Here is a 22,087-nt window from a genome sequence, read left to right on the forward strand (position 1 = left end):
TTCATCCCCCTGGAGATAAAAATGAAGAAATTATTTAAATGTTAGTTTCTCATTTAAAAATATCAGTAACAAACTATGTTAACAGAAATAACACGGAGTTAAGTGAAAAAGCAATATTAAAAAAAAAAAACAAATTCACCAAGCAGAGCAACATGTTCTACATATTTGTAAGTCTCTTTAATGTACGATCTAATGGAAAAAAGCCAACTTCTCTCATCTGCTTCTGCATTCCACATGGCTTGATGGGTTGTTTTGGTTGAAATATAGAAGAAAAAGAAAAACCAAACTTATACAGATATATAGTTGGAAAAAGGAAGAGTATTTTTCAGATAATTATTTATATACTTTTTTGATACCACACCAAAATGTGACAGAATTTTTTCAAGATTAGTTAAAAATGTGGAATGTCAAAGCGTATCAATGAATGTATCATAATCTGTTACGATCTATCTGCGACCAATATTATTGGAAAAAATCTTTGTGTATTGAGAAGCTGTCAGGATCTTGACAACAGGTTTTCAAAAATTATAATTTTCACTTAAAATTTAGAGTTTTATCATTGGCAAGAAACATCAGTTTTTTCCCTTGGTGTAACAAGCTTACTTAATTCACTTTTGTAAAAATGTCTGCTAGAGACAACATAACACTATATATAGAAAACACTAAAGTCTCCACCAAAAAACTACTAAAACCAATAAGTGAATTCAGTAAAATCACAGGGTACAAAATCAATAGATAGAAATCTGTTGCATTTCTATACACTAATAATGAAAGAGCAGAGAAATTAAGAAAGCAGTCCCATTTACAATTGCACCAAAAGTTCTAAAATACCTAGGAATAAACTTAAAGTGGTGAAAAATTTGTACCCTGGAAACTATAAAACAGTGATGAACAAAATTGAAGATGATGCAAGGAAAGATATTATTCCATACTCATGGACTGGGATAACAAATATTGTTAAAAATGTCCCTACTACCCAAATCAATCTACAGATTTAATGCAATGCCTACCAAAATCCCAAGATTTGGGGATTTTTCACAGAACTAGAACCAACAATTCTGAAATTTTTGTGGAATCACAAAAGATCCTGAATAACAAAAGCAATCTTGAAATGAATCAATCTGGGGGTATCACAATCCCAGATTTCAAGACATACTACAAAGCTATAGTAATCAAAACAATATGGTACTGGCACAAAAATAGACACACAGGTCAATGAAACAGAATAGTCCAGGAATAAACCCATGATTATATGATCAATTAATCTATGACAAAGGAGGCAAGAATGTGCAATGGGCCAATCTATTCAACAGGTGGCATTGGGAAAACTAGGCAGCTACATGAAAAAGAATGAAACCGGACCACTTTCGCCACACGCACAAACTCAAAATGAATTAAAGACCTATATGTCAGACCATAAAAATCCTAGAAAAGAGCACAGGCAGTAATTTCTCTGACGTCAGCCACAGCAATATTTTTCTAGGTATGTCTCCTCAGGCAAGGAAAACAAAAGCAAACATTAACTATCGCAACTACATCTGCACAGTAAAGGCGACAATCAAGAAAACGAATGGTCAAGCTACTGAATGGGAGAAGGTATCTGCAAACGACATCTCTGATAAGGGGTTAGCATCCAAAATATGTAAACAACGGGTAGGACTCAACACCTAAAGAACAACCCAATTTAAAAACGGGCAGAAGACATGAACACACATTTCTTCTAGGAAGACATACAGATGGCCCACAGACACATGAAAAGATGCTCAACATCACTCATCATCATCGGGGAAATGCAAGTCAAAACCACCGTGAGATACCACCTGACACCCGTCAGAACGGCTAATAGAAAAAAACACGAGAAACAACAGGTGTCGGCGAAGATGTGGAGAAAAAGGGACCCTCTCACGCACTGTTGGTGGGAATGCACCCTGGTTCAGCCACTGTGGAAAACCGTATGGAGTTTCCTCCAAAAGTTAAAAGTAGAACTACCCAGCAATCCAATAATCATACCACTGGGGTATTTACCCGAAGAATACAAAAACACTAGTTCAAAAAAAAATATATATATATATGCACCCGTGTGTTCACTGCAGCATTATCTACAATAGCCAAGATAAGGAACCAACCCAGATATACGTCAGTAGATGAATGGTGAAAGAAGATGTGGGATATATTACTCAGCCATAAAAAAAGAATGAAGTCTTGTCATTTGCAAGAACACCCGTGGATCTAGAGGGTAGAATGCTAAGTGAAATAAGTCAGCTGGAAAAAGAAAAATACCAGGGGTACCTGGGTGGCTCAGTGGGTTAAAGGCTCTGCTTTCGGCTTGGGGTCATGATCCCAGGGTCCTGGGATCGAGCCCCACATCGGGCTCTCTGCTCAGCAGGAGGCTTGCTTCTCTTCCTCTCTCTCTCTCTGTCTGCCTCTCTGCCTACTTGTGATCTTTCTCTCTGTCAAATAAATAAATAAAATCTTTTGAAAAAGAGAGAAATACTATATTATTTCACTCACATGTGGAAAGAAAGAAATGAACAAAGAAAAAAAGAGACAACTCAAAAGCAGACTCTTAGATACAGAGAACAAGCTTGTGGTTACCAGAGAGGACGTGGGTAAGGGTGAGTGAAATAAGTAAAAGGAATCAAGAGTACCCCTATACGGGGCGCCGGGGAGGCTCAGTCGGTTAAGCGTCTGCCTTCAGCTCAGGTCATGTTCCCAGGGTTCCGGGATCAAGTCGCACATCAGGCTCCCTGCTCAGCAGAGAACCTGCTTCTCCCTCTCCCTCTGCCTGCTGTTCTACTTGTGCTCTCTCTGTATCTCTCTGTCAAATAAATTAAAATCTTTTAAAAAAAAATTCAACTATCGTGATGAACACTGAGTAATGTATAGAATTGTCGAGGGGCCCCTGAGTGGCTCAGTGGGTTAAGCCTCTGCCTGCTGCTCAGGTCATGATCTCAGGGGCCTGGGATCGAGTCCCGCATCGGGCTCTCTGCTCAGCGGGGAGCCTGCTTCCTCCTCTCTCTCTGCCTGCCTCTCTGCCTGCTTATGATCTCTGTCAAATAAATAAATAAAATCTTTAAAAAATTGTTGAATCACTTCATTGCACACCTGAGACTAATATGACACTGTATGTTAACTACACTGGGATTAAAATAAAGTCTGCCAGCTAGATACCCAATTCTAGAGAAAATAATCTGTTCTTCATTCTTATGAGTAAAAATGGAGCTCCATAAAAGAAAGGTTAGTGCAACTCACACCTCCACCTCACACGTGTCTCTCCTTGAGATCACCATTCTTCATTATGCAACAGGAGAGCTTCATCTGTACTCCCCATTTTGACATGCAGAATATTAATAAGATATCAAGGGTCGAGATTTAATAAGATGGATAATTTTGATTGTTTCGACAAGAACATCTTGAAGGGAAACTGTCCTTTTTTTTTTTACTCTAAGTCCGTGCTGGTGAAAAAGTCGATGGCTACCAGTACAGTGCGCCAGTTACCGATGTACTGCCTCTTGACTCCAAATCTATTCCTTGCTTTGCTTGCTACTGGGGTTGGAACTGGTAAACCTTTTTTCTTGCCAGTAGACGGCGTTAGAGGAATACGGTAGGAAGTAGGGGCTTTGCTTGTTTCCTCTGTGTGTGTGGTGGGTTTGTTGTCTGTCCTTGGTGTTGTTCTGCTGGTTGTGGTAGGCAGCAGGGCATGGGACACCCAGTGACATCGAACTGCCAGCTTGCCCGTCCCAGTTGGTGGCTCCCTGCCTGACTCAGTTCCCAGCACCTCAGTAGGTGGGTTTCCCCGCTCACCCTACCAGCCCCCGCACCCTCCCCCCTCAACCAGCCTCCACCCACTGGCTTTGGGTCGCTCTGCCCTGGGGCAACCCAGCAAACTTCTCTGGATCATCCACGGTGCTGCGGTCACATCTCTCCAATGACGTCTGAATCCCAGCTGGGAGGAGGGCACCCACTTTTTAACTTTGTTACTTTCTTGGGTACTCTCTTCAGCCTTTGGTATTTTTTGAGTTCTCTGTCTCTCTCTCTCTCTTTAAGATTTTATTTATTTATTTGACAGAGAGAGAGATCACAAGTAGGCAGAAAAGCAGGCAGAGAGAAAGAGGGGAAAGCAGGCTCCCCACCAAGCAGAGAGCCCGATGCAGGGCTCGATCCTAGGACCCTGCAATCATAACCTGAGCAGAAGGCAGAGGCTTCAACCCACTGACTGAGCCACCCAGACGCCCCTTGAGTTCTCTTTTACGTAGTAAAAATCCCATGTAAATAGTTCATCATTCGTATGTCAAAACTTCCCTGCTTAAATGACTCTTTCTGCCTCATGATTGAATCCGGACTGATACAGAGTTAGTACCAAGACAGGTGCCTGGAGATAGACCCACAAGTGCGGAATTTCGGGATTTGTTTGGTCCTGCCATTGGGTTGGAGCTCCTTGAAAATGGGAAATGGGGGTGAGGGGTATCCCTCGGTGCTCAGTGGGTTGAGGCTCTGGCTCTTGGTCTCCAGTCAGGTCATGATCTCAGGGTCATGAGACTTGAGTAGGACTCCACACTCAGTGGGGTGTCTGCTTCAGACTCTCCCTCTCCCTCTGCCCCTCTCCTGCTCCCTCTCTCTTTCTCTCAAATAAATAAATAAAATCTTTTTAAAAATGGGAAATAGGATATTAATAATCCATGATGTACAGTGGTGTTACAGTTAATCAAAATGTCACCTGTGGCTTATTTGATGAGTACGTATTAACTAAAGCGTGTGTTTTTTGGGCACACAGGTGGCTACTCCACTTGACTGTTGTATCAGTAATGAGAACTGTATGGTGGGACGAGCCCTTCCAAGTGCACTGGTTGTTTACAGAGGGAAAATGACAAACTCGGGTCCTTTAACTCCCAGGTCCTTGTCTAAGGTCATTTAGCAAGATTATAAAACACAATATCAAAATAAAAAAAAACAGTTGTACTTTTGTATTCTAGCAACAAATAATTAAAAATTAAAATGTTAAAAAAACATTTACAAAAATACCAAACAATGAAATACTTGGAGATACCTAACAAAAGATATGAAAGACATGTGCACTGAAAACCACAAAGAATGAAAAATGAGTAATCTCAGCAAACTCATTGATTAGAAGACTCAATATTGTTAAGATAGCAATTCTTTTTGGTCTATGTGACCCACACTAAATCCCAACACTTTTTGTAGAAATTAACAAGCTGTATATGGAAATGCAAAGGACCTGTAATAGTCGAAACACGTTGAAAAAGAAGAACAAAGTAGAGAGCTACCACTACAGTGATCTCAAGTCTTGTTATAAAAGAGTAATTGGGGCACAGTCATTAAGTAATTGGTGGCTCAGTCATTAAGCATCTGCCTTCAGCTCAGGTCATGATCCCAGGGTCCTCGGATTGAGCCCTACATCGGGAAGCAGGGGAAGCCTGCTTCTCCCTCTCCCACTCCCCCTGCTTATGTTCCCTCTCTCGCTGTTTCTCTATCAAAATCTTAAAAAAAAAAAAAGAGTAATCAAAAACAATGTAATCTTGGGACACCTGGGTGACTCAGTTGGTTAAGCGTCTACCTTTGGTTCGGGTTGTGATCCTAGGGTCCTGGGATTGAATCCCACATTGGGCTCCTTGTTCAGCAGGGGATCTGCTTTTCCCTCTGCCTGCCACTCCCCCTGCTTGTGCCCTCTCTCTGATAATAAATAAAATCTTTAAAAAAAAAACAATAATTTAATCTTGTAAAGACAGGCAAACTGATCAGTTAAATAGGATAGGAAATGCAGAAATAAACACACACACATATGGACAACTGACTTCTTTTTTTTTTTTTAAGATTTTATTTATTTGACAGAGAGAAACACAGTGAGAGAGGGAACACAAGCAGGGGGAGTGGGAGAAGAAAAAGCAGGCTTCCCACTGAGCAGGGAGTCCAATTCGGGTCTTGATCCCAGGACCCTGGGATCATGACCTGAGCCAAAGGCAGACTCCTAATGACTGAGCCATCCAGACACCCCTGGACAACTGACTTTTGTACAAATTCACTAAAGTAATTCAATGGAGCCAGGGTACCCTTTCAACAATTTATGCTGGAATAATTTATCCATATCCCCCACCAAAATACTTTGATCCATATCTCATTCCATATACAAAAAATAACTCCAGGGGCGCCTGGGTGGCTCAGTGGGTTAGGCCGCTGCCTTCGGCTCAGGTCATGATCTCAGGGTCCTGGGATCGAGCCCCGCATCGGACTCTCTGCTCAGCAGGGAGCCTGCTTCCTCCTCTCTCTCTGTCTGCCTCTCTGCCTGCTTGTGATCTCTCTCTGTCAAATAAATAAATAAAATATTAAAAAAAAAACCTCCAAATGCATCCTAGACCTTAATATAAACTCTAAAACTATAAATCTTCCAGAAGAAAACACAGGAGAAAATCTTCATGACTTTCAGTTAGGGCAAAGACTTTTTAGATTCAACACCAAAAGGACAATCCATTAAAGGAAAAAAAAATGCTTAAGTTAGACCTCACCAAAATAAAAAAGTATACTTTTCAAAAGGTAGTTTTAAAAAAAATTACTCATTTAAGCGGGAGAGACAGAGGCAGCACAAGCAGGGGAGGAGGCAGCAGGAGAGGGAGAAGCAGGCTCCCCGCTGAGCAGGGAGCCTGACACGGGGCTCAATCCCAGCACCTCAAGATCACAGCTCCAGCTACCTCCAGCTGCAGTGAGACCCTTAACCAACTGAGCTACCCAGGCGCCCCAAAAGGCACTCAAGATAAGCATTCAACTGGGAGAAAATCCTTGCAAAGCCTATGTCTGATTTAGGATGAAGAACGCTGAAGATTCAATAGGAAAAGCAAACAATCCAATTAAAAAATGGGCAAAAGATTTGAACAGACTCTTGACCAAAGAAGGTATATGGATGGAAAATAAGAACATGAAAATATGGTTTAATTGCAAATAAGCCACAATCAGATAGCACTCTATACCTATCAGAATAACTATAATGCAAAGACTGATCATATCAAGCATCAACAAGAATGTGGAGCAAACTGAAACTGTCAGTAGAAACAGTTCAGTAGTTTCTTAAAAAGTTGACATACACTTACCCTATGATCCAGCTATTCCAATTTTAGGTATTTATCTAGAGAAAAGAAATCTATGTCCACGCAAAAACTTACTCATGACTGTTCATAGAAACTTTATTTATAAAGCCAAAAAACTGGAAACAACCCAAAGATCCAGCAACAGGTGAATGGATAAGCAAATTGTGATAGTAACATAAAATGGAATACTACCCCACAATAAAAAGGGAGAAACTATTGATATTCAACAGCATGGATGAATCTTAAAATAATTGTGCTGAATGAAAGAAGACAGATCAAAAACAGTGAAAAGTGCATGATTCCACTTGCATAGAACTCTAAAACGTATGTGACTTATGCCTATCTTGACAGGAAAAAAAAAAAAAGACTGTGAAACAACCATTGAACTCTACCTAATAATATACATGCAGACATATTTAGGGTGAGGTGTATTGATTTTATTCAGTTAACATTGAAATGCATTGAAAAATTATATGACAAAAAAATTATGATTGATTACTACATCAGTAGAAGGATGGATAGATGGGCACGTATGTGGATAACACAAATCTAGTAAAATGTTAATGATAGAATCTTGTTTGTGGGTATTCAGATGTTCACTAATTCCTTTCAGTGATTTTATATTTTTGGAATCTTTCAAGATACAATTTTGGGGGAAAATGACTAGGTCTCTGGGTTTGCATGGCTTATTTTTGAGATATGCATAGGATCCAAATAGAGATGTGAAGTAGGAACTTGAATATGTAAGCATGAAATTCAGGGTATAGGCTATGGCTTGAGATATATGTTTGTGATTCATCAGTGTGTAGATCAAAGGTTAGCAAACTACAGACTGCAGGCCAGATCTAGCTTCCCACCTGTTTTTGCTGTGAACTAAGAATGATTTGTACAATTTTAGTTGGCCGCAAAAAAACAAAACAAAACAAAACAAAAGAAGAATGACATGTGAAAATAATATGAAATCCAAACTTCAGTGTCTATCAAGTTTTATAAGAATATACACACACTGAGACACCTAGGGGGCTCAGTACGTTGAGCCTCTGCCTTTGGGTCAGGTCATAATCCCAGGGTCCTGGGATCAAGTCCCAGATCGGGCTCCTTGCTCAGTGGGAAGACTACTTCTCCCTCTGACTGCTGGCCCTTCTGCTTGCACTCTCTCTCTCTGACAAATAAATAAACAAAATATTTTTTTAAAAATACACACTTTATTTTATTTATTGTCTATTGCTGCTGTCGAGTTACAATAGTTTAATTAAGTATTTGGGAAATAGACTATACTGTTCCGGCACTCTTGTCTCTTTCTTTCTTTTTAAAGATTCTACTTATAGGGGCGCCTGGGTGGCTCAGTGGGTTGGGCTTCTGCCTTTGGCTCAGGTCACTTAGGTCATGACCACAGGGTCCTGGGATCGAGCCCCACATTGGGCTCTCTGCTCAGTGGGGAGCCTGCTTCCCCCTCTCTCTCTGCCTGCCTCTCTGCCTATTTGTGATCTCTCTCTCCCTGTTGAATAAATAAAATCTTTAAAGAGAAAGATTCTGTTTATTTATTCGACAGAGAGAGAGAACACAAGCGGGGGTGGGGTTGCAGCAGAGGGAGAGGGAGGAGGAAAGAGTTCCAAGCAGACTCCCTGCTAAGTGCAGAGCCCGGTGTGGGGCTGGATCGCAGGACCCTAAGATCATGACCCTAGCCAAAACCAAGTCAGGTGCTCAACTGACTGAGACACCCAGACATCGCTCAAGAATTAACTTCTATGAATAATCTGGGTGGAAGAATGACAGGAAAAAATATTTTTAAAGAAATTGAGGAAACACTAATTCATTAGAAACTGAAGTGGAATCTGCTAAGATGTGTTACACTGATGGTGGTAAAAATCTATGTGGAGTAGAAAAAGTCTTAGTTGGACAAATTTACAAAGCTTGTGACAAATGTAAGGTGTTTAAAGCCTGGAATTATTAATTGTATTTCATCCACAGGTACTTTGCAGAAATGATTTGAATGTGCTGTATGAATTTAATTTGCTCTTGTGGACTTTACCATTATAAACTTTTACTAGGCATAGAAGCTGAATATTCTGACTTACCCTACCACAAAGCTATTTGATGTCTTAGCAATATTAACCTTCTGGTGGGGTTTTTTTGGACTCAGGTTTTAGACTGAAATTTTTCTGAATGAGAACCACACTTAGTTACTACTGTCAAGCACTGAATTGTTTTGGTAACTAGCTTTTGTTGCAGACTTGACATTGTTTCTTAATGAACTCAGCCTAAAATTATAAGGCAAAATATTACTTACACTGCTGTAAAGCAATTTCGACAACATTGGTGGAATTAAAACTAATGGCAAGCTGCTTTATACACAGGGTGTAAAAAGTTAAAACAATAAATTTGAAACAGCTGTTATATTTTCCAAACTCAAACTACAATTCCAGCAGCAATTTTAGGACTTCAATACAAGTATAAAGAAAGTTTTGTATTTCAAAATCCATTTGTGTGATTAAAGCAATTCCATTTAACTTTCACTTGGAAGTGACCAAACTGCAATGTGGCGACATGCTAAAAAGCAACTATCGAATGAGAAATCTAATAGAATTCTAGAAGTGTTTTTCAAATGATGAATGTGATTAAGTAAAATCATACACTCATGGATTGACATCTGTATTTGGCAGTAGCTATCTGTGTGAAAGACATTTTTAAACATCATGTTACAAATCAGAATTAACAGATAAAGGTTTGTGGTAATTATTTATTTATTTATTTATTTATGTCTTATTTATTTGTTTGTTGTTGAATATATAACAAATATATAAATTTGTTATTTATATATTTGTTTATTTATTTAAAGATTTTGTTTATTTATTTGACAAAGAGAAATCACAAGTAGGCAGAGAGGCAGGGAGAGAGAGAGGGGAAAGCAGGCTCCCCGCTAAGCAGAGAGCCCGATATGGGGCTCAAACCCAGGACCCTGAGATCATGACCTGAGCCTACGACAGAAGCTTAACCCACTGAGCCACCCAGGCACCCCAGTTTGTGATAAATTTTGATGAGAGGGAACACTAACTTTGAACATCAGGTAGACAAAATGTTACAGAAACTTCAATAGTAAACTCATATAATAAAAACTGTGCTCAATTCTTATTCTATTCCTAATCTCACCAATAAGAAATTGTTATCTCTCTTGTTATACAAATACCTATATAATATCTTCATTTTTGCCTATTGTCCACACCTAAAATATTTACTATTTGGCTCTTTACAGAAAATATGTGCCGGCTCCCGCTGTAGATAATGCAAATAATCCAAAGTGACAGAAAGCAGACCAATGGTTGCTTGGGGACAAAGGAGTTCAGAGAGGGAGAGATTACAAATGGTGACAAGGAAACTTTTTGGCATGAAAAATACGCTCACTATCTCTGCTGTGGTGATGGATATATGAATATATATATTAATATGTCAAAATATATCAAATTTTGCCCTTTAAGTATGTTCAACTTCTATATTTTAATTGTACCCTAATTAAACTGATTTTAGAAATGAATTGTGTGAGGCAGTGCCTTACAATAACAGTCTCACAAGTTTCCTATACGCGGTTCTAGGCACTGATAGAGAAAGAATGGGATCCCAAAACTTGGAATAAGAATCCCCTATTGAACCAGGATGAAACTGAAAATCGTGAATACCTGTTTTCTGAGTGCTTGCCAGTAGAAATAGCTTGCCTTCCAGTGTCTGGGGAGACGAGTGTTCCTTGCTTGAAAACTGCAGTAACCTCTCCTGGGACAGATTCCTTGGGAGAGGAACAATCATAATCACAACCACTTCTTGTCGCCATTAGATCCATAACAAGATCAAATCTCGCTGAACCCAAAGGATTTAGGCACACACTATTACCCAGGAGGAAATAAGTTATGTAGCAAAAGGGCTATAAGACTTTGCTAAATATATATCAGCAAAATATCTGGAGAATATGTATGGAAGGGGATCCTAAGGGTATTAGGCCAAGTGAGAAAATATAGCCTAGATTGGGTCAAATTCTTTGATGTAGGTGCCCTTGCTGGATGGTCTGGCTTTATTTAATTTTTTAAAAGATTTTGTTTATTTATTTGACACAGAGAGAGAGATCACAAGGAGGCAGAGAGGCAGGCAGAGAGAAAAGGGGAAGCAGGCTCCCTGCTGAGCAGAAAGCACCATGCAATGTGGGGCTCAATCCCAGGACCCTGAGATCACGACCTGAGCTGAATGAAGGCGGAGGCTTAACCCACTGAGCTACCCAGGCGCCCCGACAGTCTGGGTTTAACGTGTTGGCTCATGCGGTTGGATGTGGCTCTAACAGTTTACTTAGTGCGCTGACTGAAACTCAAACTCAACACTGGCCTACCATGATGAAGCTGAGATGCCCGACCTCCCTCCCCGTTGTGGAACAAAGACTCCAAGGGCTTAGATTGATAGGAATATTGGAGCAGGCTTATCACGTGCGATCAACATACTTACCTCCTAACTGCATTCCACGAGAAATCCTAGAAGACATTTCCTCCACTAAGGTGTTGAGAAATACATTGGTGAGGAAAGCACCAGCATTACTGGAAAGCTCTGTCATTGCTCCGATTAACCATGCCATAGGTTCATCACATGGGAGGCCTGATTGCCGTGAGGATAATGGGAACCTGAGTAGCAGAGGCTAAATGACTGTGTATTATCACCAAAGATAGGATCAGTACCTCCGCTGGACAGGGCAGCAGGGACATACCAGTAATCAGAATACGTCGGCCCACAGCCGACTTGGGTGGTGGCTCATTGGTCACCATGTTCCTAAGAGCAAATAGATGAACAGCCCTACTAAACAGTTGCTTGATCTATATAGTGGGGGGGGGGGGGAGTCTTGCTCTGATAGCCAAAATATCTAACTTGAGTCCCTACAGTGGAAAGCCACGGACTCTCTCCCAGTTTCTAGACCTAAGTCAGCATAGATTCAGAGCACCTTGATTAAAAGGGATATTGAGGGGGTGGGAGCTGGGTGGTGCAGTCAGCTGGGGGCCGACTCTTGGTTTGGACTCTGGTTGTGATCGCATTGTTGTAGGGTCATGGGAATGAGCCCTGCCTCAGGTTCTGCGCTCCATGTGCAGTCTGCTTGAGATTTTCTCTCCCCTCTCCCTCTGCCCTACCCCACCGCATTCTCTCCCCCAACCCTTCAGATAAAGGTTTTCTAAAAAGAGGATTGCAGGGTCACCTGGGTGGCTCAGCCAGGTAAGCGTCTGATCTCGATTTCAGCTCAGGTCATAATCTCAGGGTCCAGGAATAAGCCCTGCACCGGGCTCAGCAGGGAGTCTGCTTCTCTCCCTCTCCCTCTGCCCCTCGCCCTGGTCTTGGACACACATTCTCTAGTAAATAAATAAATCTTTATTTAAAAAAAAAAAGAAGAAGATTGAGGGTCTCCTGTGTGGCTCAGTGGGTTAAAGCCTCTGCCTTCGGCTCAGGTTATGATCCCAGGATCCTAGGATCGAGCCCCGCATCACACTCTCTGCTCAGTGGGGAGTCCCTTCCTCTCTTTCTGCCTGCCTCTCTGCCTACTTGTGATCTCTGTCTGTCAAATAAATAATAAATAAAATCTTTAAAAAGACGGAGATTGAGTCTCCTTGAGAAAAGAACTGTGGACTGCTTACTAGAATGTGCATTAGAGAAAAGAAAATACCCAGACCTTCGAGAATTACTAGATACTGAATCGATGCCAATTCCTGGGGGATCCAATTGCACGATGGCTCACGAGTCAAGGTGGGGGCTTATGGTGGTCAGGTAATAGATGGATTTTTAGCTCAAGTCCAACTCACAGGGGGCTCAGCTGATCCACAGTCCCAACCTGTGGTTATTTCCAATTAGAAAATTAATAATTAGGATAGACATCTATGGCAACTGACAGGACCTCCACATTGGCTCTTGGAACTTGAGAGGGAGGACATTATGGCAGGAAGGGCTAAGTGAAAGCCCCTGGAACCCCTACATCCTATTAAGATAGTTAACCAGGGGCTCCTGCATAGCTCAGTCATTAAGCATCTGCCTTCAGCTCAGGTCATGATCTCGGGGTCCTGGGATCGAGCCCCACATAGGGCTCCTTGCTCAGCGGGAAACCTGTTTCTCTCTCTGCCCCTCCCCCTGACTTGTGCCCCCCCCTCAAAATAAATAAAATCTTCGGAAAAAAAAAAAGTAGTTAAGCAGAAGTGCAGAGATTAACACCATCCTTGAAGACTTGAATGGGCAGAAGTTTGACCTGTGCTGGTATCAGGTGGATCTTCAAATTCTTTCATCAGTGTTTTATAGTTTTCAGAGTACAGGTCTTTCACCTCTTTGGTTGAGGTTTGTTTGTTTGTTTGTTTGTTTTTGTTTTTGTTTTTAAATATTTTATTTATTTATTTGACAGACAGAGCTCACAAGTAGGCAGAGAGGCAGGCAGAGAGAGAGGGGGAAGCAGGCGCCCCGCTGGGCAGAGAGCCTAATGTAAGGCTCAATCCCAGGACCCTGAGATCATGCCCTGAGCTGAAGGCAGAGGCTTTAACCCACTGAGCCACCCAGGCGCCCCTCTTTGGTTGAGTTTTATCGTAGGTATTTTATTATTTTTGGTGCAATTGTAAATGAGGCTGTTTTCTTAATTTCTCCTGCCGTTTCATTAATAGTATATAGAAATGCAGCAGATTCTTCTGCATAGATTTTGTAACCTGTGACTTTACTGAATGCATGTATCAGTTCTAGTCATTTTTTTCGGTGACATCTTCAGGATTTCCTGCATATAGTATCATGGCATCTGCAAATAATGAACGTGTTAGGGCACCTGGTGGCTCAGTCAGTTAAGCATCTGCCTTTGGCTCGGGTCATGATCCCAGGGTCCTGGGATCGGGTCCCATGCTGGCTCTCTGCCCAGCGGGGAGCCTGCTTCTCCCTCTCCATCTGCCTGCCACTCTGCCTGCTTGTGCTCTCTCTCTGTCTGTCAAATAAATAAATAAAATCTTTTAAAAAAATGTTTGATAGAAATAAGTCAAGCAGAGAGAGTCAGTTATCATATGGTTTCACTTATTTGTGGAGCATAACAAATAGCACGGAGGACATGGGGAGATGGAGAGGAGAAGGGAGTTGAGGGAAATTGGAAGGGGAGGTGAACCATGAGAGACTATGGACTCTGAAAAACAATCTGAGGGTTTTGAAGGGGCGGGGGGTGGGAGATTGGGGGTACCAGGTGGTGGGTATTGGAGAGGGCACGGATTGCATAGAGCACTGGGTGTGGTGCAAAAACAAGGAATACTGTTACACTGAAAAATAAATAAATAAATTTAAAAAAAAACTAAAAAACATGTTTGATAGAATTCACCTGTGAAGCCATCTATTCCTGGGCTTTTGTTTGTTGGGAATGTTTTGATTGCTGATTCAATTTCAACATTAGTAATTGGCCTGTTCAAATTTTCTATTTCTTCCTGCTTCAGTTTTGGTGGTTTATATGTTTCTCTCTTTTTTTTCAAGATTTCATTTATTTTTTATTATTATTTTTTAAGATTTTATTTATTTATTTGACAGAGAGAGAGAGACAGCAAGACAGGGAATACAAGCAGGGGGAGCGGGAGAGGGAGAAGCAGGCTTCCTGCTGAGCAGAGAGCCCGATGCGGGCTCGATCCCAGGACCCTGAGATCATGACCTGAGCTGAAGGCAGACGCTTAACTGAGCCACCCAGGAGCCCCAAGATTTCATTTATTTATTTGAGAGAGAGAGAGAGAGAAAGGGAGAGAGCACAAGCAGGGGGAGGGACAGAGGGAGATGGAGAAGCAGGCTCCCTGCTGGGTGGGGAGCCAGATATGTGACTTGATCCCAGGACCCTTGGAAGTTTATATGTTTCCAGGAATTTATCCATTTCTTCTAGGTTGTCCAATTTGTGGGCATATATTTTTTCATAATATTTTCTTATAATTGTTGTATTTCTGTGGTGTGTAGGTTGTTACTTCTCCTCTTTCACTTGTGATTTTGTTTATTTGCGTCCCCTCTCTCTCTCTGTCTCTCTCTCTTTCTTTCTCTTTTATGAGTTTGGGTAGAGGTTTATCTTTTCAAAGATCTGAACAGATCATTGATCGTTCTATTGTTTTTGTTTTTAGTTTTTGTATCATTTATTTCTGCTCTAATCCTTATTAGTTTCTTCCTTCTGCTGATTTGGGGTTTTGTTGTTGTTCTTCTTCTAGCTCCTTTAGGTATAAGGTCAGGTTGTTTACTGGAGATTTTTCTTGCTTCTGGAGGTAGGCCTGTGTCACCATAAACTTTCCTCTGAAAATTGCTCATACTGCAGCCCAAAGATTTTGTGTTTTCGTTTTCATTTGTTTCCATGTAGCTTTTTTTTCATTTCTTCTTTGATTTCTTATTTGACCTATTCACCGTTTAGTAACGTGTTATTTAACCTCCGTGTATTTGTGCTCTTTCCAGACTTTTTCTTGTGGTTGACTTCTAGTTTCATGGTGTTGTGGTCAGAAAATATGCACGGTATGACTTTGATCTTTTTGAATTTGTTGAGGCTTGTTTTGCTGCCTAATAGTGCGATCTGTTTGGAGAATGTTCCATGTCAAGATCTCTGGCTCTCCTGGCAGAAGCTGATTGGAGCTGAGAAGTGGGTCCCCCATTTAGACAGGTGCGCGCTCGCCAATTTGTCACGGGTGCCTCCTTGCTCCCCTCCTCTTCTTAGCAGGTTTGCCGTGTACACATTTGAGCTTGGGACCCCTCCTCTGCCTGTTCCAGCCTCCCCTTTTACACTGAGACTAGGGTCGCAGAGGTCCAATGGTTTGCTCAAGTTGGAAGAACTAGTAAGAGAAAAAGGCAGAGCTAGAATTTTTGTCTCCTGGGACATAGCCTGTGTTCTTTCTGCTACCAGATGCGGCCTCTTCTTGAAAAATGTTTTGAGGCACCGGCGTGGCTCAGATGGTTAAGCATCAATGAGGTCATGATCTCCGGATCCTGGGATCAAGTCCTGTGTTGGGCTCCCAGCTCAGTGGGGAGTCTGCTTCTCCCCCTCTCTCTGCCTCTTCCCCTGCTTGTGCTCTCTTGCTCTCTCAAATGAATAATTAAAATTTAAAAAGGAAAAGAAAAATGTTTTGGCATTTATGAAGGAAAATTGTCCTTGTAGGATGCATGTTGGGGAGATGCAGTCGAGTTGACCTTTATAGGGAATGTCCCCTCTTGTGGTCCCAGACACTCTCTGACGTGTCTTAAGTGAGGAATATGGCCTTGTTTTGCGTGAATGGGGTCCTGGTATCATTTGAGCCTCAAACTGGAATGACTCAGATACACTTGGATAAAATGCAGTCAACACTAGGGTGCTGCCTCAGGGAACACTGGAGAGCTGAAAACTACTCGCCTAATTTATCAATGAGTTTGTGGGCGTTCAGTATCTATAATTAGGTGGTTTACTCCTTTCCCTTACTTTAGGAGTATCAAATAATTTTTACTTATTTATATGTAAATTCCTTATTTTGAAAATAATTTCAAACTTACAGGGACATTTAAAGACCACCACAGGGGCGTCTTGGTGGCTCAGTGGGTTAAAGCCTCTGCCTTCAGCTCAGGTCATGAGCCCAGGGTCCTGGGATTGAGCCCCACATCCGGCTCTCTGCTCTGCAGGGAGCCTGCTTCCTCCTCTCTGCCTACTTGTTATTGCTGTCTGTCAAATAAATAAAATCTTAAAAAACAAAACAAAAGAGCAGGTTGGATTATCATATTCCCTTGCCCCGTAATACTTCAATGTGTATTTACTAAGAATATACTTTTACTAAAAACTAAAAGTAGTTATCACACTCGGGAAATTATCATGGATGTTTTATAGTCTATATTACAAATTCGTCAATTTCACCCAGAATGTCTTTTTTTTTAACTGTTTATCTATTTTAGACAGAGTGCGTGCACGGGGGGGAGGGGCGGAAGCCGACTTCTCACTGAGCATGGAGCTCCACGTGGGCCCTGAAATCGTGACCTGAGCCGAAACTCGGAGTCGGATGCTCAGCCCACAGAGCCACCCAGGCACACCCCCCATCAATGTCTTTTATAGCAGTTCATTTCTGGATCTAGGCCAGGATCCAGTTCATTTATTGTTAGTGACTGTAGCCTTCTTCAACCTAGAGCAGTTCTTCAAACTTTCATCCTTCGGGCCCTGGAGCAGTTTTGAAGAATACAGTCCTGTTATTTCTCCTGTATGTTTCTACTCTTTATGTGTGTGTGCGTGCGTATTTATACCTATTAAGAGTCTGGATGCATGGATTCTTCTTTTGTTCAATGGATTATAATCTATTATTATGCTTCCATACTGTGATACACAATTATGTCAGAGTTAGCCTCTTTAAGCTGGCTCCCATGTCTCTTTAATGCCCTAATACTTTATTTTAGCACTTATTTTCTGGCACAACAAAATATTTCAAACTCTCCTGGTAGCTTCCTTGCTCCCGCCCAAGCTGGAATCAGGAAGCAGCCCTCAAGGGGTTCTTTGGTTCCTTTGGACCATGGTTCCTTTGGACCATGGAATTTTCTGTGAAATATTTAGAAACCAAGATCTGAGAGCTAGGTATGTGTAGATCAATCAATCTATCATCTTCCAGCCCCTATAGCTTTCCTAGAACACTGATGTGTCCTGTTCCAGTCCAGCCCCACTAAGTTCTTGCTCACGTCTTTCATTCTGTATTTGTTCTTCCCTGCTTCCCAGCAACATCTGTATGTTTACTTCGCACGTTCAATCCCCACACTCAGAATAATTCCAGAATTGCCACGCCGCTACCACTATTGCAAACTTACTAAGATAACTCAAGATTTGAGGTTCTTTTTTTTTTTTTTTTTAAGATTTTATTTATTCATTTGACAGATGGAGATCACAAGCAGGCAGAGAGGCAGGCACAGAGAGAGGAAGGGAAGCAGGCTCCCCGCTGAGCAGAGAGCCCGATGCGGGGCTTGATCCCAGGACCCTGAGATCATGACCTGAGCCAAAGGCAGAGGTTCAACCCACTGAGCCACCCAGGCACCCCTGCAGTTCTTCTTTTCTTTAGAACAGAGGGTACCCAAAAGTGACTTGAATTGGTTCTATTTTTCTCCCTTCCAGGGGGTGAGTTTATTCATCTAAAATAGAGTTAGGTTCCTTTATTTATGTCTGTATTGCATTGTTTGCTTCACCAGAATGTGAAACAACAACTAAGGAAGCTTCCTTTATCTCGAACCCTCATAGGGAATCAATTTTATTAGTGTGAGTTTTCACTTATGTTGTTCTTTCCTTTTGTTAAAAAGATTTTCATTTACTTATTTGTTTATTTATTTATTTGAGAGAGCGAGAGCGAGAGCGAGAGCGAGAGAGAGCGAGCTGGGGCGGTGGGGGTGGGAGGAAGAGCGGTAAAAGGAGGCGAAGCAGGTTTCCCATCAGCAGGGAGGCTGACGCAGGGCTCCGTCTCAGGTCCCTGGGATCACAACCTGAGCCAAGGGCAAGACTCCTGGGTTCACAGCCTGAGCCAAAGGCAGACGCTTGAAACAACTGAGCCACCCAGGCACCCACTGTTGTGTTTTTCTTTGCCAAAATTTGCAGATACGTTTGTTTCCTTATTTTCCCTTATTGCTTGAACAAGAGGTAGCATAGCTCAGACTATAAACTTTGCTTTCTTCACTTAATAATATATCCTGGAAATCAGTCCATATCAAATGACGGTGATATATATAATTTCTGAATTGCGTATAAGACAACATTCCATTCATTTACCAAACGATTTGAGTGACGCGTGCCAGCCACTGAGCTCTAGAGCTCCAGAAGGACAGGAAAATGGGTAAATATAATCCCTGCCCTTTAGAACCGCAGACTTCGTACGAGCAAAACCAGCCCAGTGTTCGGGGAGCCTGGAGGAGCGAGTCAGTAACAGGATGTTCAAAAGGCCTGACCCCTGACCTTGAAGAATGAGAAGGTAAGTGAAGAAATAGCACCTGTAAGAGAAGAGTTGAAAATGAGCAAAGTGTGTCGTGGAAGTGGGAGTTTCGTGAGGCTAAAACTTAGAATTTGAGGGTCGGAGCAAAATGTGAGTGGGGGAGAAAAAGCACCCAGAATGAGGTGGCAGGGCACATGGGTGGCGGGAGTCCCAGGAGAACGCTGAATTGTGTGACTTAGGCATCCAGGAGACATGGTCTTTAAGACACCACTCAAATCCATTCTCTTCACAACGATTTTTCATTTTTAAATTTTAGATTATTTGACACAGAGAATGATCTCAACTAGGCAGAGAAGCAGGCAGGGGATGGGGGGAGCAGGCACCTCGCCGAGCAGAAAGCCCAATTCGGGGCTCGATCCCAAGACCCTGAGACCACGACCTGACCCTAAGGCAGAGGCCCAAACCACTGAGCCACCCAGGAGCCCCTGTCACAAGGATTTGATGGACTACCCGCATTGTGCTAGGTACTGCTGGAACAGTAACAGTGAGATCCCAACCCACAGGGAGCTGACAGAAGCAAGAAGAAAGAATTAAATGAGCTCTTAGAATGAGGTGGGGGTAAATTTTCGGGCCAAGCCTAAAAGGAGCATAGAAGCCTGGAGTGAGAGAGGATTGAAGGAATACTTCCTATAAAGTAAGACCTACGTATGTCGGGGTTTGTGGTAGAGGTTTGGGAAGGGTTCCAATGCTAATGCCTGGAGCCAAGGGAGACGGAGCTATTGGAAGTTTCACTGTGATTAAGAACCCAGACTCATCACTGCTCTACTCCCTTCTTCTCACGGCAGAGTAATCTCTAAAAATGCAAATCTGACCTCTTTGCGGGCGGAGAAAGACTCCCCAGGACTTAGAGGACCATGTCCAAGTCTCTCTAAAATCAAGTCCCAGGGTCCTTACCTCTCCAGCCTCATCTATTCCAACCACTTTTATACTTCTGGCACGCTGACCTTCTCCTGATTGGTCACGTCCCCCGCCTAGAAATTCATCACCCAGCGCTGGATTCGGGGTCTCTCCCCTCCGCTCTCATGGTGCCCTGTGGTGACCTAGTAGATCTCATCTAATCGCCGGAGCCTGCCTCTAGCTGGCACTTGGGGAGGGCAGGAAGAGGCTGCAGTACGGTCGTGCCCATTGCATCCAGCTTCATGTCCTAATGCCCAAGTGATTTTGGATGCGTGAAGGCTGGCTTCGTTGCAGAGCTGAGTGAAGAATCTCAATCAGACCTTAGGTACTGTGTCCTCAGCTTCTTTGCGAGCACAGTTGAAGGGTTCATCCTGGGGCATGGAGAAACCACTGAAGCTTACAATGATTTCGGGTTTAGCACAGATTTACCTGCAACATGCAGAGTTTCAAACCGGGAACTGTAACGCCCATCAGCCTTTCCTACGAAGCACACAAGGTCAACAGGAGCGTGTCCTGAAACCCGCCAGAAGACCGACGGCGCAGTCGCGTGTTTAGAGCCGGGATTTCTTTGCAGTCAGACTCCGCCCACGGGCGCCCGCCTGGCGGAGGAACCGCACGCTGCGTGCGCCAAATCACCCGACCGCGGAGGTATCCCGGCGCTACGCCACCGGCGGGGGCGGGGCGGCCGGCTCTTCCTTCCTCGCGGCTACTTCGGCTCCTCCCCCGGCGCTTCACACGCTCATTGTGAAGCGCCAGCGGCCGCCCACCTCTGGGGCTGCTTGAGACCTAGAGACCCTAAATCTTCGGCGCGCGTGAGCGCCCGCGCTGCTCCTTCTCCCCGCCCAGGGCCGGGGCGCGAGAGTCGCCTCTTCTCCCGCTCTCCTCTCCTGCGCGGCGCCAACCGCCCCGGCGCGCGCGGCCGTCCGGCGCCGCCGCTCCCTCCGCCCTGCCCCTCCCCCGCCGGGAGCTCCCGCCCGCGCGCGCCGCCTCCTCCCCTTTCCCCGGCGACGCGCACGCGCGCCAGGCCGGCTCGCGCCCTCTCGCTTTCCTCCGGCCGCGAGACCCCCTCCCCTTCCGCCTCGCGGCGCTGCCTCGCGCCGCGGTCTTCTCCCTCCACCCCCGACCTCGCGGGGCCGCCCCCCCGCCCGCCAACGGCGGGTCCCCGGCTCCCCGGGCCCCCTCGCCGCCCGCGCTCTCCCGCGGGGGCCGCGCCCCGGCTCCGCTCTCCCTCCCGCCCCCCGACCCCCCGTCCGGACGCTGCCATCATGTTGAAGCCTCAGCCGCCACAGCAGACCTCCCAGCCCCAGCCGCCGCCCCCCACGCCCCAGGCCGTGGCCCGCCGGCCTCCCGGGGGCGCCAGCCCTCCCAACGGCGGCCTCGCGGGGCCCCTGGCCCCCACCTCGGCTCCCGCAGGGCCTCCCGCGGCCGCTTCGCCCTGCCTGGGGCCTGCCGCCGCCGCCGGGAGCGGGCCCCGCCGGGGAGCCGAGGGCATCGGGGCGCCGCAGCCCCCGCCGCAGCCGCAGCATCAGGAGAGGCCGGGGGCGGCGGCCGTCGGCAGCGCCAGGTGAGGACGGGCTGCGGGGCGGCGCGGGGCGGCCCGGCGGCCGGGACCCGGGGGACGCCGCGCGAGGCGGGAACCTGGCCCGGCCCCCTCTGCGGGGCGCCGGGCGGACTGGGGAGCCCCCGGGAGGCTGGGGCCGGGTCCCCGCGGGTCCTGACCGGTCAGAGGGAAAGGGTCCCGGGGCTGCCACCGGGCCCTTTGGCCCTCGTCGGGCCCCGGGGCTCCGGCCTTGCGGGCAGGCGGGGCGCATCCCGCCAGCGCCGTCCGAACGAGGATCGGGGGGGCGACGAGGCTCGGGGTCCCCGGCTCCATTACCGCGAAGGGGCTCGCGGTCCCCGGCCGCAGCCAATGGGGAGTCAGCGGCGGGAAGGGGGCCCCGGCCGCAGCCAATGGAGGGGGGCGCGCGGCCCACAGTTTGGCCAATGGGGAGGGAGGGACTTGGGAGCGGGTGGCTACGTCGTCCTCCGCGCTCCGGCCAGGAGGAGGGGGCGCGGGGGGCGGAAGGAGGGCCGGCCGGACGGCTGCGGGCCCGGACGGCTGCGGGCCCGGACGGCTGCGGGCCCGGACGGCTGCGGGCC

General features: G+C 45.0%; 1 protein-coding gene and 1 long non-coding RNA gene across 23 annotated transcripts in view; one reads left to right on the plus strand and one right to left on the minus strand.

Annotated features, from left to right (window-relative positions):
- Nucleotides 1-18,410: 18,410 nt before the first annotated feature.
- Nucleotides 18,411-20,854, minus strand: LOC132026778 (uncharacterized). The gene is made up of 2 exons (XR_009406991.1): nt 19,946-20,854; nt 18,411-19,049 (listed from the first exon to the last, which is right to left on the minus strand). It is a non-coding gene; the product is annotated as an uncharacterized LOC132026778 (long non-coding RNA).
- Nucleotides 20,855-21,175: 321 nt separating this feature from the next.
- Nucleotides 21,176-22,087, plus strand: part of ATXN2L (ataxin 2 like) — a 12,656-nt gene continuing 11,744 nt past the window's right edge. For 5 of the 22 annotated variants that reach the window (XM_059415029.1, XM_059415031.1, XM_059415024.1 and 2 more), the window contains exon 1: nt 21,179-21,512. In XM_059415029.1, the coding sequence (XP_059271012.1) occupies nt 21,214-21,512 (299 nt within the window). In that variant the 5' untranslated portion in view covers nt 21,179-21,213. Of the gene's footprint in view, nt 21,513-22,087 lie in introns of all 22 variants that reach the window. The other 17 variants (XM_059415021.1, XM_059415017.1, XM_059415018.1 and 14 more) reach the window with 7 other exon arrangements.

This window comes from Mustela nigripes, chromosome 11, assembly GCF_022355385.1.
Source record: "Mustela nigripes isolate SB6536 chromosome 11, MUSNIG.SB6536, whole genome shotgun sequence".
Taxonomy (NCBI): domain Eukaryota; kingdom Metazoa; phylum Chordata; class Mammalia; order Carnivora; family Mustelidae; genus Mustela; species Mustela nigripes.